At 41.2% G+C, this 16,981-nt stretch overlaps 4 protein-coding genes across 5 annotated transcripts; 1 reads left to right on the top strand and 3 right to left on the bottom strand.

Annotated features, from left to right (window-relative positions):
* Positions 1 to 19: 19 nt before the first annotated feature.
* On the bottom strand, positions 20 to 3,194 carry vbp1 (von Hippel-Lindau binding protein 1). 2 transcript variants are annotated; one of them, XM_055507031.1, is made up of 7 exons: positions 3,040 to 3,194; positions 1,900 to 2,024; positions 1,734 to 1,800; positions 1,488 to 1,586; positions 1,256 to 1,394; positions 803 to 885; positions 20 to 329 (listed from the first exon to the last, which is right to left on the bottom strand). In XM_055507031.1, the coding sequence occupies exons 1-6, from the start codon at positions 3,118 to 3,120 to the stop codon at positions 809 to 811; spliced, it is 588 nt and encodes a 195-aa protein (XP_055363006.1). In that variant the 5' UTR covers positions 3,121 to 3,194; the 3' UTR covers positions 20 to 329; positions 803 to 808. The 2 variants fall into 2 exon arrangements, with proteins under 2 accessions (XP_055363006.1, XP_028994134.1); XM_029138301.2 differs by having other exon boundaries at positions 20 to 885.
* Positions 3,195 to 4,153: 959 nt separating this feature from the next.
* On the top strand, positions 4,154 to 5,286 carry LOC114867245 (cerebellin-1-like). Its single transcript, XM_029169779.3, has 3 exons — positions 4,154 to 4,267; positions 4,490 to 4,618; positions 4,718 to 5,286. The coding sequence occupies exons 1-3, from the start codon at positions 4,171 to 4,173 to the stop codon at positions 4,996 to 4,998; spliced, it is 507 nt and encodes a 168-aa protein (XP_029025612.2). The 5' UTR covers positions 4,154 to 4,170; the 3' UTR covers positions 4,999 to 5,286.
* A 925-nt stretch (positions 5,287 to 6,211) lies between these two features.
* On the bottom strand, positions 6,212 to 9,458 carry LOC129603816 (C-type mannose receptor 2-like). Its single transcript, XM_055507015.1, has 5 exons — positions 9,393 to 9,458; positions 8,908 to 9,276; positions 8,464 to 8,811; positions 8,164 to 8,252; positions 6,212 to 8,013 (listed from the first exon to the last, which is right to left on the bottom strand). The coding sequence occupies exons 1-5, from the start codon at positions 9,427 to 9,429 to the stop codon at positions 7,906 to 7,908; spliced, it is 951 nt and encodes a 316-aa protein (XP_055362990.1). The 5' UTR covers positions 9,430 to 9,458; the 3' UTR covers positions 6,212 to 7,905.
* A 2,979-nt stretch (positions 9,459 to 12,437) lies between these two features.
* On the bottom strand, positions 12,438 to 16,393 carry LOC114847748 (E3 ubiquitin-protein ligase TRIM39-like). Its single transcript, XM_029137784.3, has 8 exons — positions 16,032 to 16,393; positions 14,697 to 15,287; positions 14,263 to 14,358; positions 13,921 to 14,154; positions 13,594 to 13,741; positions 13,472 to 13,498; positions 13,143 to 13,318; positions 12,438 to 13,030 (listed from the first exon to the last, which is right to left on the bottom strand). Exons 1-8 carry the CDS (start codon positions 16,059 to 16,061, stop codon positions 12,659 to 12,661), a joined length of 1,674 nt encoding a protein of 557 aa, XP_028993617.1. The 5' UTR covers positions 16,062 to 16,393; the 3' UTR covers positions 12,438 to 12,658.
* Between the last annotated feature and the right edge of the window lie 588 nt (positions 16,394 to 16,981).

The following is a 16,981-nucleotide window of genomic DNA, read 5'->3' as shown; positions in this document are numbered from 1 at the left end:
ATAAGTCACATCTCACCTCTTTGACCGAATGTTCTTCTTTTACTCCATTCATCATTTAATGAGTACAGTGAGAGACAAATAAATACAGAAAGACCAGTGGAGAAAAAGAGTGCAGAAAAGAAGCGGAGGAAATTAGATGAGTTGTGTTGAAAAATCGACGGGAGGCCTATGTCCGATCCCGTTAACATCCTGTAGGAGGCGAAAACCTGATCTACAAAACAGAACCCGTTTGATTCTGCGTTCTTCCTCAGTTAGGAGCCATGTCATCCCACAGACCTGGTCCGACCGAGTACAACTGCAACTGTGATTTGACAGCAACTCAAGTCCTGCACATGAGAGCAATGAAATAGAAATGTGTGGTGAGTAAGGATGAAAAATGCAGAGGAAAAAAAAACAATGCGAAAGAACCTCTCACTCATAATCAGACAAAAATAACAGGAACATACTGAAATCATTAAAAAGAATACAAAAAATTTGCTTTGTTGCATTTGTTTTGTTAGTTTTTACTTGAAAAAATACTTTAAAAAGTAACAAATCAACAGAACAGTAGTGGTGAAAGTGAAGCTTGACTCGATAGAGGACACGTTTAAAATCCAGCAAATAAATGATGAAATGCACCTGACTTGGTCTCAAGTACATCCCTTTCAATCAAGCACACAGCAACTACTGAAGACATTTCAAAGGTGTCCTCTATCTGCCGAGCAACAGGGTCAACATACACATGAAGTGGGAGACGGGGCCTGTTTAACCTTTTTGACTAAGGAGCAGATAGTGAGTTGATGGGGATGTGAACACTTTCCTGTTACTATTAAGACTTTACTGCTGATTTGAGGAGGTTTTCTCTGCTCCTTCTCTTCACATCCCAGTTGTAAACACGTGCCATGTCTGTAGGGAGCAACAGGTTAAGGAACAAGAGACACATACATCTGTAGCTATAGAGGTCTACAACACTGACCTAATTATTGACATGATATGTCTTGGTCATTTCATTCTTCATGCTCTCCATACAGGATGTTTCAAGCAGAACATATGTACACAGTTTCTCTTACTTATGGTGTGTAGGGGTGTCCTACCTGAACCTATTTTAACATTGATTCACATAAGGCTTTCTCAGGTTAGCCTATACATCAAATGGATAGAATCCTTTTAGACTGGGTACAAAACAAGAATTTAGTCAGTAGATGTCTCCACTAAACACAGCCTCACCTTTCTTTTCAGGCACCTGCAGTGGGTGGACTATATACTGAAAGGATACTGACTTCGATGGTGGTAAACTGGTCTCGCAGGAAATCCAGGTCCTCCACGAGTGTCTCTAGGTTACGGGATGCTGTAGACAGGTTCTTTTCTAGCAGAGCCTGGGCTTCATCGATGTCATACTCTAACATAACGTTAGCCTATGATGGTGAGGAAAACGCAGCAAAGAGTCGCATAATTTATCATTGCCACTCTAAGTATATTGAACCATTCGTTATCTAAGCTTGACTCACCCCTAACCATAGGCAGACTTTATCGGTGGGTGGGACAGTGGCCTTGCAGTACACATTGTCAGCCAACAGATAGTGCGTCTCCATGGGCTCTGTTGTTTCCTGAGGAAACAAAAAGTACATGACACCTCATAATGCTTCTAGTATTTTTTTTTATCACAAAACAGCATAGATATCTTCTATTTGCAGACACAATACTCACAAAGAACAAATAAACATGAATATTTCTTTTTTTTTCTTCATACACACCTTTTTCTTTTGCATGTGTCGTAGGATTTCTAGCGTTTGCGTGATCTGTGGAATCTGGTTTTTCAGCCTTAATGCAAAAAATATTAAAATGATTAACTACAATACAGTTATATCTAGTTAGGTAATGTACTGTGGATGCTATAAGACACCTCTATGTAAGGGTTACCTTAGTTTCTTCTGAGATAGGTTGAGCTCCATGTATTTATATTTTTGGTACTGCTCGTCCAGCTTCCTCAGCGCTGCATCTGCCGTCTCGTTGCCGGGCTGCTTCATAAAGGAGTCAACATCCTCCTGAAATATCAGAAGAGAGGAGAGGTTAAACCACCAATAAGCTAAAGCCTGAAGTGAGCTCATGTTGGGATTAAAATCCATAACGCCAGTCTGAGAACCACTAGATATCCTGAGTAGGACACTTCAAACTAAGGGCTTCAACTTTAGTGTGAGGATTCATTCTCATGCTGTTTTAAAGTCGTAGTCATGCTGCTAATTGTTTGTAAAAGGCGACATATTTCCAACATCTTTATTTAGCCAAAATAGGAACCATATGAAAAAACATAGTAAATGTAATGTATTTAACCATGGTTATTATTTCCACTAAAGCTGAATCAGACAAGTTGCAAGAACTCATTTGACCTGCACAAAACAAATTAAATCAGGTTTTACTGGTCTTTACTTGGTCTTAAAAGCTCAGATGAAACAAAATTAACATTATCTCTCAGGACAGAACAGTCTTCTCCAGTTACCACGCTGGATGCATTAAACCTTCATATACATAGGTGTCTATAAATTTACTACATCTAAATGAAGTCAGTTTTAATATTTAATATAGGAAAGAACTGGCACTCCAATTAACCAACTAATTGAATGCTAGTTAGCTAAAAGTTAGAATAATTTAAGCAATTCAGCTCTCTAAAATGTAGATGTTTTAATCATATCATTCAGCTGCATTCACCACCTTGTTAAACTGTATCTACCAGTCTGACTTTAAAGTTGGGCTGGGTCATTGACAACAGCGTTGTTTTAGGCAGCACTTTTTGTTTTAAACGATAGGCTCACGTGCAACTAACGAAAATATCTTAAACCTAAAGAGGAAACGAGCCGTGCAGACAGTGAAATGTCCATAGATGGAGGTGAGCAGCCGCCCAGTCGGCACACTGCAGGATTAGCAGCTAGCTCTGTTAGCTTCCTCGCTAGCTCGTAGGGTGTGACGCGCCCACAAACCGGCTACAGTCTCAGATGTGCTTTTATAAAAGGATTGTGCTCTTATGGACACGCGAAACCATATAAAACACCGGGGTTCACGCACCACAAACACTGCCTCCGGGATCCCGAGGTGCTTTTTCTTTGTCGCCTGTACGGCATTGCTGTTGTCTATGGTCGCCGCCATCTTAGAGAGAAGCTGCTCTTCTTCTTCCTCTGGTCACATTTGCGGCAAAGCGCACGCACCGGATACTCTATGCTGCCACCAGGAGGTTAATTAAAGTATTTCATATTTTATTTATTTATTTATTTATTTGTTTGTATGTTTGTTTGTTTGTTCGTTCGTTCACTTTTTTTATTTCAGTTAATTTACCAACACATAATTTCACACATATACAAGAAAATGCAATTCAGCTTTTAATTTACCTAGTACATGCTTGAACATAGTAGAAAAAAGTTAGACTTATCTATTCCTACACCATGACCTCACTTTGAATTATTTTAACCCATAATTATTTATCATGGAGGCATCAAACTCACTCATCACCCTATTTAAATGTCATTCATTTTACAATGTTGCAGTCTGGTGGTAAAACGTAGTTTGTCTAAAAACCCTATCTTTGAGAGTTTATCAGTTTCCAACTCTAGATTTCCCCCACTTCCAGTGTGGACTGTGCTCAGGTACTGTATCTGTAACCTTTGTCTGCACACTCAGTACGAAACTTGGTTCCACGAGGCAACCCATGGCTTTCCTGAAAACCTACATTAATGATTACACAGTTTATCTAGTGTTAAGTATGGCACAATTGGTGTTGTGTTTTGATGTGTTTTATTGGTGTATCAGATGGAAACCAAAACCTGGTAAAAATGAAGGTCCACTGTTACTACAGCCTTTGGACACAACCACATCATTGCCTTAAATGTTTCCACAAAATGTTTAATAACGCCCAGGTTTCCAGTAATGTGAGTTTTAGTTGAACACATTTGTAATTACCTATTTACTGTAAATTGTACCACCTGTACTGTAAACTAGAGCAATAAAAAGCATATAAAATAACATGACACCAACTTTTATTGAACTACAGTATGTGTTCAACAAGTCAGGATGATATTTATCCAATCAGATTCAGCATAAGGGAGTCATGTGACACACACTGAACATTATAAAAGTCAGACTACTGTACAGTACAGTATTAAAACGCTGCAGAAGGAGCAAAAGAGCAAAGACAATTCAGAAATGAGTGCGCAGTCGATAGAGATGAAGCACAGACTGGCAGTGATTGAGGCCAGGCTGGAGGCCAGCGAAAACCAGATTGAGGAGCTCAAGAAAAAAGGTACAATTAATTGTGTATAATATAATTAAAGTTACTTGTTAAGCAGATTTGGTTTATTTCAGGTGTTATAAGACTATGTGGCTTATAACAACACAACATATAATAATACATATAAGCAATAATTTTGTATTTATAAAGTGAAAGCTGAGGATGACCTGTACTGATTTATTAAAAATAAATGTCACTTTATAAAACCTGATGACAGTGTTTTGTTTTACACAGAGAGCACCATGGTCATGTTCACTGCAATAATACAAAAAGGTGGAGCGTACGGACCCTTTAACACAAATGTCACTTTGACCTACAACAATGTGATTATGAACATTGGCGATGGCTACAACAGCTCTACAGGTACGCAATGGTTGTTCAGTAGGATTTACAGTCATGCTCACATACATATACTGTACACAGTTTTACCCTTACATTTAAAGCATACTGTTGTTTTCACAGGTATCTTCGTTGCACCGGTTGCAGGTGTCTATTATTTCACATTCTCCTATCACGCTGGGGGACATGAAAAGACCATTCTAGACATGTACAAGAACAGCACTTTGATTGTTAGGAGTTCTGACCACAAGTCAAATGTCGTCACAGCTCACAACGGAGGAAACGCTTCCTTCCTGCAGCTGGTCAAAGGGGACCAGGTGTATGTGCGCATGCTCGCTCAATCTCATATTTGGGCCGCTGAGCTCCACACCACATTCAGTGGGTTTCTGGTCAGTCCAATGTGAGTGAGATTGATTGACAGAGTTCAAACATCAACCCAGAAATTTATGAAATTAAGAATATTGCAAGAGCAATTAAGTTCAAATTCTCTAAAAATGTGTTTCAAAAATATAAACATATTAATCATATTAGTTAATAAATGGGTTTGGTGACACACGCTTAACAATGTGCATTTGATTTGTACTGATCAGTTCCCAAAGAAGACATTTCATTATAGGATAACAAAGAACAAAACTACGATATGAAGAAAATATACTAGAACACAAAGTCCTGCAAATGTGTTTCTTTGAGAATGAGTAAAGGGTAATGTTTTAAAAAGATGGAATCAAAGCTTTCAACGGTTTGTAATATTGTTTGAAACAAAATAATAAATATATAATAAATAAATAATAACAATTTAACTTGCTAGTCTTATTTATTCATATATAAAATAATAAGTCATTTCTAATATTGTTCTGCTACATGTGCTTTAAAAACTGTATCTCTGCATTGTCGAAAAATGGAAACAGAAATGAATTGTTGACTGAATATGGATTCCAAATGAGGCAATAAAGAGACAGACAATAATTCATATGTATGGGCAATATATAAGCTATAAATTAACTTACATTTGTGTGTTTGGACTGTGGAAGGAAGCTACAGTAGACAACAGGAGACTGAAACACACACGTTTGAACCCTGGCACTGTTAACTATGAGGCAACAACACTAAGAACTCATTATAGCTAAAATATAATGCCTGTTGTTGTACTCGCTGTAGATTATGTTCTACAAATGAACAAGCACCAATAATCAGACAAATACAGTAGCACGATTTGAAAGACAAATGTTGATTCCGTCATTTCCGAGCACCCTTTAGAGGGTAATTTTCTCCAGTGCAGAGATGGGAGAAAGACTGGCAGCGTTGGACACCAGGCTGAAGGCCAATAGAAAACAAATTGAGAACTAAAGAGAGAAGGTAGACTGGAAATATTTTTACAAAATATATCAATGGAAATTAAATGATTTTAAATTAAGATTTTCTGATAATGTTTCAGAAAATAATATAATCTATTATAATAGATTTCTATGCAAAGAATGTTGGAGAATGAGGCCTGGCTGCTTGTCGTGCTGCTGTGCTGTAACACTGTTCAGCTTTGGTGGCAATAATACTGAACATGACTTGATGACAGCGCACGTGGCGCACACGGACCCTTCAGTGCAGTGGTTGTTATGGGGAAAATTGTCTCTTCCTTATTTCTATGTGTCTTCCTTACTTCTATGCAGTTATTATATGATTTATGACTTATGTTCTGCAATTAATATCTTATGTTTTGTCTTACTGTATGCATTTGACAGTTCACCTACATTGTTCAATGGTTGTCTCTGCCTGATAGACTCTCAACTCTAGCTCCCAAACCCAAGGTCGGGGAGTTGTGTCTCTGTCTGTTGAGACTTGGTGCTCCTTTCTCACAGATAGTTGGATGTCAGCAATGCAGGTGTGAGAATGTAAATATCTTCACACACACTGCGACAGGGAGGAGATGGTGCATGTAATTTGATTGGGTTAGAAAGACATTCCACCCTAGTCGGACAGAGAAGCTAAAAGGCAGAAGCAACTTGAGGATCGTGGGCTCTTTGCATCACACCTTCGTGGTGTGTGCACTGATCTCCCCAGCTGGTTTTTGGTTTGTTGATGTGCACGATCAACATCCATGCTTTTTATTTGCTTTCCCCATTATTTTTATTTTCTTTATTATTTCAATAAATCGCACAAAAGGACAACTCTCTCTCATCTACTTCTTTATGGAAAATTTTTCACCACAGTGGTCCCTCTCACTTACTACACAGTGGTTACACACAATGGAAATGCCTGCAATACCACAAAGCCACAGGTAATTACATCAATAGATGAGGAACTGTGTCTCATCATCGCTCCCGTTGCATCACACCACATTCAGTGGCTTCTTGGTCAGTCAGATACTGTATGAATGACTCTTAACAAGGTGCATCAACTGCTTTGTTTACATTTGACTGAAACAGGCTGTTGTTGTATTCAACCAAAATAAATTCAATTTACAAATCATTTTGTTAAAAGCTTGTTCATGATGCAAACATATTTTATTTGGCTGGTGGAACATTGTGGTTTGCAGTGAAATGGTAGTTGAATAAAATGGTGACACTGACCATGTACAAGTGCACTCAGACTTTTAACATGGTGGCACAGATTACACTTGCTATGAAGCATAATAAGAAAAGCCATGAACAAAACTATCTGCTATTCAGGACTGTCAAAGTAGGGTGTATAAAAATAAATATCAAATGATATACACTGAAATAAAGAAATAAAGAGATAATAAAAAGTTTAAATTGGATAAAAAGTTAAAAATGGCTATGTAGTAAGCTCAGGGAACAGGTTTTTTTTAAACCTACTGAATAATTTCTTCAAATTCTCAAACTACAGTAAAAATGAAGAAACAGGTGTACCTACAAAAACCCTAATGCAAATAACAGCCGTCCCTCAGGCATCCAGGCCAATAATAAAATCACTGTCCCTTCTTTCCTAAACAAAGTCTGACCCATTTTAATTTGATTTGAATTGCTTTGACGCTGCTTGCAATCTGCAGAATAATCTTAAAGCCTGGATCCTGAAAAGCAAATCACATGGAAATCTACTGTTCTCTGACCTGGATACTGAATTTCAAATGTAATAACTCATTTTTAATGCTTAGAAAAATTTGTAAATGATCCAGAGAAGTACAGCTCGACACAAAACCATATAAGCTCATTATAACTAAGTTTATGTGAATCAAAAAATAGGCTTCTATTCTATTATATACTACTAGCGTTGCACATTTGTAATATTGAGATTTATTATTGCTTGCACATATTGTTAATAAACATTTTAAGGCATCATTATGCTCCATATGTATTTCAGCACGCGGTTTCCTTTGCTTGTGTTTCATGTTGTGCCTCTGGAAGCTTTGTCCACATCAGATTTACATACAGAGATCCAGCGGCTTTTCTCAGCATCTCTTCAATCTGTGACAGAAATGACATGCGAGACGGTGTAAGTTGCAAATGGCTCAACGTCATCAAAGAACGTGACTTTATCTAAATAATCAGCTGAAAAGGGGCTTTGTGTTTGTTCAGGAACTGCACAGTCTCTTGAAGAGTGATGTTTTGAGCTACTTGTCTGAGAATGGACATGATCACCGCAGGGTCCTTCATGTCCGCAGAGGAGTTCAGTTGCAGTCTCACGCGTTGTCTCGCTTCTGCAGCTTTGAAGAAATGATGGAAAACGTGGTTGTTTTTCCCAGTTAGAAAATACAATGGACCAGGTGTGTCAATACATCGGTTTCAGTTGCAATTGATACAAGAGCAGCAGAGCTAAAGGGGCTTCAGAAGACACGTTAGAATCAGAGGACTGTCATAATTAGTGGCTAAAGGTTTTTTTGGATGTCAGTGTCAGGATGAGTGCCAGCTGCTTACCGGAGTAGCAAAAAAAGGTCTCTGGTGTGTAACAATTTGCATCCAGCATTCCAAAACTAGTACCGCCGAAATGGAGCGCGGTACAGTCGAGGACCCCCCCTAACATTGGCTCCTGTGGTTTCCAGGGGATGAATGAGGGTATGCTGTAATCTGACCATTGCCAGGACAACCCCGTCAGGCCGATCCAGGCGTCGCCGCCGTCCAGCATCATCTGCAGCTGCGCGTTTTCCAGCTGGTTCTGTATCTTGGCCAGGTCTGTGTACAGGCTGATGCAGTAGTTCTGTGCCACATCCCAAGTTTGTAAAGTCTCGATCAAAGTAAACCTTTCAGCAATATTAGTGGCAGACTCTGCAAGTAACGCCAGCATACAGTAGGTATTTAGCGTTTTATTAATGTGGGAAGTCTGAGCTCATATGAAGCTAATGCTATTTAATGAATTCTCACCGTTATAGCAGAAGAAGAACAAAGTGGAGCTGCAGTCTATAGCGAACCATTGTCCTGTTCCTGTCATCTTCCCACAAAGCAGCTGCCAACCTGGAGCACTTCCCCAGTTTGAGTAAGTCAGCGCTGCCTCTTTGTAGCCATTAACGTCCGGCACTGACCAACCCCAGTTTCGACATAAACCCATGAAGACGTATGGAACACTAGCAGTCATCAGACTAGACAGCTTGTAAGTGTCTGCCCAGTCACTGACGGTGGCCAAGTCCGTGTATGTGTCCCGACAGTATTGTTGGGCTTCAGGCCAAGTTTTGGGGTTATTGATGAAATAGTAAACACGAAGAAGATGAGAGGAGGATGACAGATAGAGCAAACCTGTTGAATGTGAAGACTTAGATTTAATTTTTATAGAGTCAATAAACATGAACTAATTTCTGTGTTCTTTTTAGAGACAACTTACAGTATTACTGGGTGATTATCAAGAGTCTCACCTGAGAGTACCAAAATGCCAAATATTTGCTTCTCCATGGTCTTTGATTATTGAAAGAAATAAAAAGAGTGTATTAAAAAGGACAGAAAAGGACAGAAAGGAAAACAGAGCATCAACCAAACATTGAATAGCGACTGACGAAGCCTACCTGTAATGGTGAAAGCTCTAAAATGACAACTACAGGGCTGTCTTCCTCATGTGGATTCTGCATTCAAAGGTCGTGCAACCTACACATTCAAATTAGGTTGTTTGCACTTTCTCTTTCTCAGTTTCTTACTGGTGATATGTGGTAATGTGAATAACCCCACCGCTTTATTTGTGTTTTAAATGTTGCAGGAGGAGCGGGGGCCACTGGAGACCAGGTTATTACCAAACAAAACCACACAAAAAGTAATTTCTTCCCATAAACGAAATAGTAGGAGGATAGTAGGAGGGCCCTGCAATGGACTGGCGACCCGTCCAGGGTGTACCCTGCCTCTCGCCCGTAGCCAGCTGGGTTAGGCTCCAGCACCCCCGTGACCCCGCATTAGGGAATAAGCGGTTCAGAAAATGGATGGATGGATAGTAGGAGGATGAGGGTTTGGATGCTTTTAAACACTTAAACTTGAAGCATTTAAGCCAGTGCTCTGGTTATTCTTAATATCCCGCATGTTACCAAACCCATCTTTACAAATTACTGGTGAGAAATGTGATGAACATAAATGAACTGATAACCAATGCATCTATATGTTACTGTGTTCATGTCAGCTCTCCAACATGCCCCTCTGCTGCCTCTGTAGCTACTGTACAATAATGCAAATCCTACAGAGAAGCCATGAAATCGTCTTCTCTGAGTCAAACTGGATCTCGTTCTTCTTGAATAAAAGAATCGACAACTCCATCTCATCAATCAGAGTTGTCTTCTCCTTGTATGCACTGTTTGCATGGATCTGATCTGCCTTCCCTGTCTCTACACTGTCTGATAAACATCCATAGTGCAGACCTGCACCTTTTAGGCTCCGTTGGCCTGTGCTTGAGTGGTTCTGGTAGACCAGATCAGCGTTTGGTGTATCTTGTTTTTTGAAGCAGCTAGTCATGGTCTGGGTTGTCCTGCACAGTGGTTAGAGAGAGGTATAATAGGCATTGTTCTGCTCTTTGTTTCCATTATTCCCTTCTTTGTAGTTGTTTGGTGGCAACTGTTATTACACATCCATAGAATTACACACTCTAGGTGGTCTGAGAAAAAAGTCACATAACGAGCCCTATGTCTCATCAGGTGGGATCCAGTCCTCCATGTTCAGTATTAAGCTTAAGTATTATGTTGCCCCTACTAAAAAATACCTGATACCTAACTTTGTACACCGATGCTGACATTGGGATGCTGAGTAAACAATGGACATGTGCACATACTGTAGGAGTGGGACTGGTTACAATACGTGACATGAGGTGAACATGAGTGCGGCACGGTGGTGCGGTGGGTAGCACTGTGGCCTCACAGCTAAAAGGTCCTAGAGTTGGTTGTTTGTCTTTGTGTTGCCTGCGATGGACTGGTGACCTCTCCACAGAGAGCAACTCTAGGGCCATCTAGTGGCAGAGTGAAACACTGGCAGGCAGAAAGCCTAAAGCTGGACCAAGGCATAGTTGATTTGGTGTTTCATTTAAATTTTATTTGAATTTCCCCATTCCCATGGGCAATTTAGAAAATCATCCAAACTTGCACCCTGTAGATTAAACATCTTTTATCAAACACATAAAACTGCTGATGTTGTGATTGTAATTAAATTTGGTGTGATTTGATGATGTTAAACATTTTTTTTATCAAGTATTATCTTGTCTCTTGTCTATTTATGAGCATTATAACGTTTCCTGAATTAAAATATACAAGGGTTTGAAGGATTGAACCAATGCATTGCTCATGTCATTGTTACTACAGAAGAAGTTCAACGTGGTCTTCATGGTCTTGTTGCCGATGCTCCCCAATACCAATAATACCAATAATAAAGTTCTCCCTGGTCAGTGATCGAACTCTACGTACGTCTGTACGACCAAAAAAACCACTCCAACTACTACAAGATTATCAGTCAACAGTAAGGAAGATTCCCCCTGTCTGTCATTTATGACCGCTATAAATAAAATGATGAAATGTATGTATGTAAAGTACAAGAAAAAAAGTTACATCAAAGTGTCAGAAAGCGTTGATGTTAACTACTGGTGATGTGAGGACCTGAGCCAGTCTGATGATGTCTGATGACCTGTCTTTCATTCAGCATTTTGTAGCAGAACACTTTTTACACTCAAAGCATGATGGTTTGCACTTATTTACATGAAATAATCATTTGGCAGACAACTAAATCCTTATACAAATCAAACCATTTAACTAATTTGAGTTTAATTTATATATTGCAATTCAAGTTACAATGGAGTAGAAATACTATTTTAAATAGAATAGTAGTAATTCAATGTAACATTTTAACCTTGTATTTTTGCACATCCTCACTTCCTACATTATATTCACAGTCAAAACGTATCAACTCTAAACCATGAACTAAACATACCATTATCACACATAGTCAGAGGATCATGCTCATCAGTGGCAGCAGCGACAGACTGAAATCCAGCCATTGGCGACAAGCCACCACAAAGTCCAATCGTTTAAAAACGATGATATGCAGAGACAGTGGAGGTTTAGCCTCACGCTGACTGGGCCGGTCAAGAGGCCGCAGAACACCAAAAGACAGCAAAGCACCCAAACCCAATAAATGTGCCACAGTGTTAATGTTGTTATGTTATGTTGTGCACGCTGTAGCTGTGATTCGAACACAACTACCAATTTTTGCACATGTTGTCTCCTTGCTTATTTACTGTATTAGTCCTGATGGCATCAGTCCACAGTGTCTCGTTACCATCATAAAAGGAATGGTTGTGGGAATCAGCTGCAAGATGACAAAAGAATGAGACGGTATCCTACTTGGATGGTAACAATGGGTGTGTGATACCTGTAAGATGTGAAACATGGAAACATCACTATGCAAAACTCTGCAAAGCATAAAGGGATTCTGGACTAAGATTTAAGAAATTGTTCCTTTATTCAAAGAACTGATCTCTGTAGAAATACTGGTTGAAATACAGTAGTCGGTATCATCACTTTATTAATAATCAGAAAAACTGAATAAATTTGCTCAAAGTGGGAACATTCACATAATCAGAGAAAACCTGGCTGGAGGGAAAACCAACATACACTGAATTATCTGCTCGGGTCATAGAAGCAGAGGAAGTGCAGTTTATTCTTCAAGCCTCCTGCGTCACAGTTGTGATGATCAGCGGTGCCGTGTTCTTCCCATCATCGCTGACGCCCGGGCTGAGGAAGGGGAAGATCCGCTCGGAGAACGCACACCCAGCGAAGGTGTAGATGTGGGAGCGGGTGTCCACGTCGAAGAACGATACCGTCCCCTCCTCGTAGTCTGTGAAGACCCCGACACTCTGAGGCCTGGCCTTAAGAGGGAGAAGAACCGAGGGGGAGTCCAGAGCGCGGTACTCGTTTCCGTTCCTCAGACGCACGGTCCAGAAGCCGTTTTCTGGCTTGGAGGTGATCATGCCCTTTCTGCTGACGGACTCTCTGACCACACCGATGTCCCAGAAGGTCTTTGACCCCACTGCAACCTGAACACAACAGGGCAAAACCTCAAACCTAGCAACACTCAACACCATGTGTTCAGAGCTGAGACTTGTTGAACCGTTTTCTGGCGCCCCGGTGGTCGGATCGGGAACCGACCTGGAAGTAGAACCTCCCCGACAGGAAGCCTCTCCTGCTCAGCACGCAGATGACGGGGTCGAAGCGCTGCGGGTTGTCGGGGACGATGTGCAGCAGCTCACCGCGCCCTGCCTGCAGGCCGTCAGCTGACAGGACGATGTTTGGATGAGCGGTGTCCGGATCTAACACCACGTCAGCTAGTGGGAGTAAGATGGAGCGTTATTAGAAGAATAGCAAGGTCACGCAAGTACAAGGTCGGTCAGTTTCATCCTCTGAATAGTTGTAGAGTGAAAACATTCATTTTAAGCTCAAATTCTCTGGGTTCAGATTGAATTTCGTTCGGGTCATACCTGCATATTTCTGCATCTTCTTCATCTCTAAAACAAGAAATCAGTTTAGGTAAGTTTACTGAGATGTCTCCTTTAATAAGTCAAACATTGCCATTGAGGCTCCCTTTATCCCTGGTCACTACCGTCTGACTTCAGGCTGTCCAGCTCAGTCTGCAGGCTGATGTCCACTTTAGACAGTGCTCTCCTCACAGTCCCCACGCACACGTCAGGGTGGATGCCGATCTCCACCCACTCTCTGGTAGGTGGAGGTGATGTAAGAGTAGGGAACATCTGCCAAAGAGACCAGTCTGAGTTATATAATTTCTTATTTTCTTATTTTCCACTGTAAAATGAGTAATGTAACACTAAGCTCATGGTAAAGTAACGCCTTTTTCTGACACAGCTTTCATTTTACCCCTGCTCATAAAACTCCTTCCTTCCACTATTCACAGATTTTGACTTGTTGTAACCTGTAAAAGGTGCAAGTGGTCGTTGGTGTTCCTCAGCTCCTCCAGCTCAGTGCTCCTCCTCTGCAGCTCAGTAACCTCCTGCTGCAGCTCCCTGATCAGCTCCTCCGCCCTCCTCTCCGCTGCCTCCTGCTTCTTCTTTAACGCATCCTTGACCTCAGTTTGTCTCTCTTTGATGGCGTGAACCAGGGAGGTGAAGAGCTGCTCGCTCATGCTCATTTCCTTCTCTGCGCTCGCCTGGATAACGGTGAAAAGCATAAACCCCATGTGATTCATTGAATCCAGCATTTAACTTAAAGAAAATGGCTTTTTGAAACATTGTAATAGTTTCAACTTCAGACTCACTGCGCTGAGCTTTACACAGGTTTTGATCTCCTCCACTTTCTTCAGTCGCTCTTGGATCATTTGTTGAAAATCCTCTTTGGTTTTCTCCATTTGGACCTAATCAGACAGAAGAGAAACTGAAACCCACCAGATGTTTGCATAAATTAAATATTATTCATTCATCAAACCACTTGATTGGGTTGTGATTGCGTATTTGTACATTCAGTGATTAAATCAAGTGTGGGAAACAATACCAGCAACTGATTTTCAAACTGTTACACTAGTAATAATTGTTTGGGTCTTTCAGTATAAAATATAATTGAATCATTTGCAGTAGCTAAAGACTTACTGCAGCAGAATTTAATATAAAAGAAGTCAAAACCAGGTAAATGAGAAGGGGCAGGGGCCCCCGGAGCCCCCCTCTGCATACGCCTGTTACAACAGCGTTTACGCACCTGCCTCTCTCGGCTCTCGTCCTCCACCGTCACAGCCTCATGGTCTTTGTGCTCCGTCTCGATGCAGAACCGGCACACGCACTTCTGCTCGTCCCTGCAGAACATCTCCAGCAGCCGCTCGTGCTTCCCACACATGCGGTCCTGCAGGTCCCCCGCCGGGTTGATCAGCCTGTGCAGCTTCAGCGTGGCCACTCTCTGGTGAGGCTCCAAGTGGACGTCGCAGTACGAGGTCAGGCACACGAGGCAGGACTTCTGCGCCCTCACCTGCAGGGAGGCGGTGGCGCACACGTCGCACACCACCTCGCCGGGCCTGGCCGTGGACAGCGGCAGGGCCCACGAGCAGGCCAGCATCGCCCTGAAGGCGTCGGTCAGCTCCTTGAAGGCCGCGTTGACGCACGTCTCAGGCCGCGGGGTGAAGCACCGCTGGCAGCTGGGGCACAGGCACACATCGCCGCTGTCCCAAACACCCTGGATGCAGGCCTGGCAGAAGTTGTGTCCGCAGGGAGTGGTCACTGGGTCGGTGAACACCTGCTGGCAGACGGTGCACTGCAGTTGGACATCTGGTAATATGTAACCTGAGGACGCCATCGTCTATAAAACACAATGAAGGAACTGGTTGCACAAGAGAAACTTTGGTGGAGGAAGTCAATACAAAGCACAAAGTAATACAGAAGTACAGTCACAGGTATTAGTCATATGGTTTGGTTTATGGAAAGTATGGTTAATATTTACCTCTAAAAAAGCACCACAACTGGTGACAGAGACAGAAAACAAGTGCACAGCTCTAAATGTATTTATAGTCAGTCATGTCATGTTTTGTGTTCTGTTGGAGCATTATTCATGTCTGACTTTCCACAGGAGACACCGATGACGGCAGTAAAGGCACAAACCGCCAATAAAAAGATTAGAACAGAGAGAAAGCTGCAGATGCTTTCTGCAAAATGTGTTCAGAAAAGATGAGAATGTGACCTGTCCATTGTCTGCATAGTTACTGTATAAGTTCACCGTATTGTTTAGCAGCTTACAGTGAAGAAGAACAGCAGCGGTGTGAATATGAAAGCTAATGTCTATAAGCTAATGAATAGCTAACGAACAACCTCATGTCCTCTTTTGTAATGACTTAAATGTTGGGGAACTAGTTTTATACAAGTAACGATGAGCAGAGTTTTATAAAAAAAAAACAGAAAGGAAGCACACTAATTCATCACTAACACCACAGAACACTGTATAGACTAATGGGTCCCTGTGAATTTAAATGGGTAAATATAAAGCTGTGTTGTGGTCTGCAGGTCACTAACTCTTCTATTTACTATGTTCTGCCTTATTTCTACTTACAGAGAGCTGATCCACTCCTGTCCTCAGCATCAATAAGTAGAAAAATGTTGCAGGGAGAGCTGTAAAAGTGGAAACTCTAGCGTCCGTTCAGTTATTCCTCCCCCTCAGTCCGCTTCTCTCCATGTGTGAAATAGCGGTGATTTGAGGATGATGTGTCTTCAGCTGCAGTTTGAACTCAGTTGACGTGAGATGACATAATATCTCTCTATGACACAGGGTAATTGTATATTTTGAACCTGGGTGTGGTTTTGGACTCCAGCAGTTAATTTTCCACTAACAACACACCTGAGGTTCATAGTCTGGCTTGAAGGTGCTGTTTACGTTTATTGTCGGCTGCATCCTGTCATTATGGACGATCGCACGGGAGCGTATGATCCTGAAATGAAATGAGAGCACGTTTGCCCCTCCACACTTAGGAATGTTGAAGTTCCTCTTTGCATCAGACTCAGCTGGGTGTAGTGACACATTTGTCATCATATAAAAGTCTTATTAGATGTTTATGCTTTTAAATAAATAAAGACATAAAGGGACATAATAATCCATAGAATTTAGTGAACAGTTATTCTGACCCATTGACTCGGTTTCACATTAGCTCATATACTGTATGTGACTGGACATTTTACAAGCCCATAAACAACATACACAATCAGCTGAAAATAGAATGGACTGTGAATACATTTTTAAAGAAATTATCTGCTCTATCTGCTGTAAAATTAAATTGTATGTTTAATTATTCAAGCGTATGATTATATACATTAATCCACTGAAACTATTATAAGTGTGTGACATCCTGCTACATCATCAGTTCCTCTTTTACAAGAGGAGTCCTCCAGTCCTTCCCCAGTGTCATGTTGCTGTTGCTGTTTTTCAGAATAATGGAAACTAACCAGTTGCTCACTCGGCCATTTATAGATCCAAATAGTGCCAGCTGAGGCCAAAGACACGATTTA

The sequence above is a fragment of the Betta splendens genome, chromosome 2 (assembly GCF_900634795.4).
Source record: "Betta splendens chromosome 2, fBetSpl5.4, whole genome shotgun sequence".
In the NCBI taxonomy this organism is placed as follows: Eukaryota; Metazoa; Chordata; class Actinopteri; order Anabantiformes; family Osphronemidae; genus Betta; species Betta splendens.
Note: the sequence above shows the minus strand (reverse complement) of the source record. Positions and strands in the feature narration are given on the sequence as shown.

What these genes read in the sequence shown, in the direction of transcription:
- vbp1 (XM_029138301.2), bottom strand. Translation starts at nt 3,120, where the DNA reads ATGGCGGCGACCATAGACAACAGCAATGCCGTACAGGCGACAAAGAAA. An exon ending in TCCCGGAGGCAGTGTTTGTG is followed by an intron (nt 2,025 to 3,039) that starts GTGCGTGAACCC and finishes CTGATATTTCAG; the next exon opens with GAGGATGTTGACTCCTTTAT. An exon ending in GACACATGCAAAAGAAAAAG is followed by an intron (nt 1,587 to 1,733) that starts GTGTGTATGAAG and finishes TTGTTTCCTCAG; the next exon opens with GAAACAACAGAGCCCATGGA.
- LOC114867245 (XM_029169779.3), top strand. Translation starts at nt 4,171, where the DNA reads ATGAGTGCGCAGTCGATAGAGATGAAGCACAGACTGGCAGTGATTGAG. An exon ending in TGAGGAGCTCAAGAAAAAAG is followed by an intron (nt 4,268 to 4,489) that starts GTACAATTAATT and finishes TGTTTTACACAG; the next exon opens with AGAGCACCATGGTCATGTTC. An exon ending in TGGCTACAACAGCTCTACAG is followed by an intron (nt 4,619 to 4,717) that starts GTACGCAATGGT and finishes TTGTTTTCACAG; the next exon opens with GTATCTTCGTTGCACCGGTT.
- LOC129603816 (XM_055507015.1), bottom strand. Translation starts at nt 9,429, where the DNA reads ATGGAGAAGCAAATATTTGGCATTTTGGTACTCTCAG. An exon ending in TGGCATTTTGGTACTCTCAG is followed by an intron (nt 9,277 to 9,392) that starts GTGAGACTCTTG and finishes CACATTCAACAG; the next exon opens with GTTTGCTCTATCTGTCATCC. An exon ending in GTTCTTCTTCTGCTATAACG is followed by an intron (nt 8,812 to 8,907) that starts GTGAGAATTCAT and finishes CGTTACTTGCAG; the next exon opens with AGTCTGCCACTAATATTGCT.
- LOC114847748 (XM_029137784.3), bottom strand. Translation starts at nt 16,061, where the DNA reads ATGCTGAGGACAGGAGTGGATCAGCTCTCT. An exon ending in GGACAGCCTGAAGTCAGACG is followed by an intron (nt 13,499 to 13,593) that starts GTAGTGACCAGG and finishes TTCTTGTTTTAG; the next exon opens with AGATGAAGAAGATGCAGAAA. An exon ending in GAAGATGCAGAAATATGCAG is followed by an intron (nt 13,319 to 13,471) that starts GTATGACCCGAA and finishes TACTCCCACTAG; the next exon opens with CTGACGTGGTGTTAGATCCG.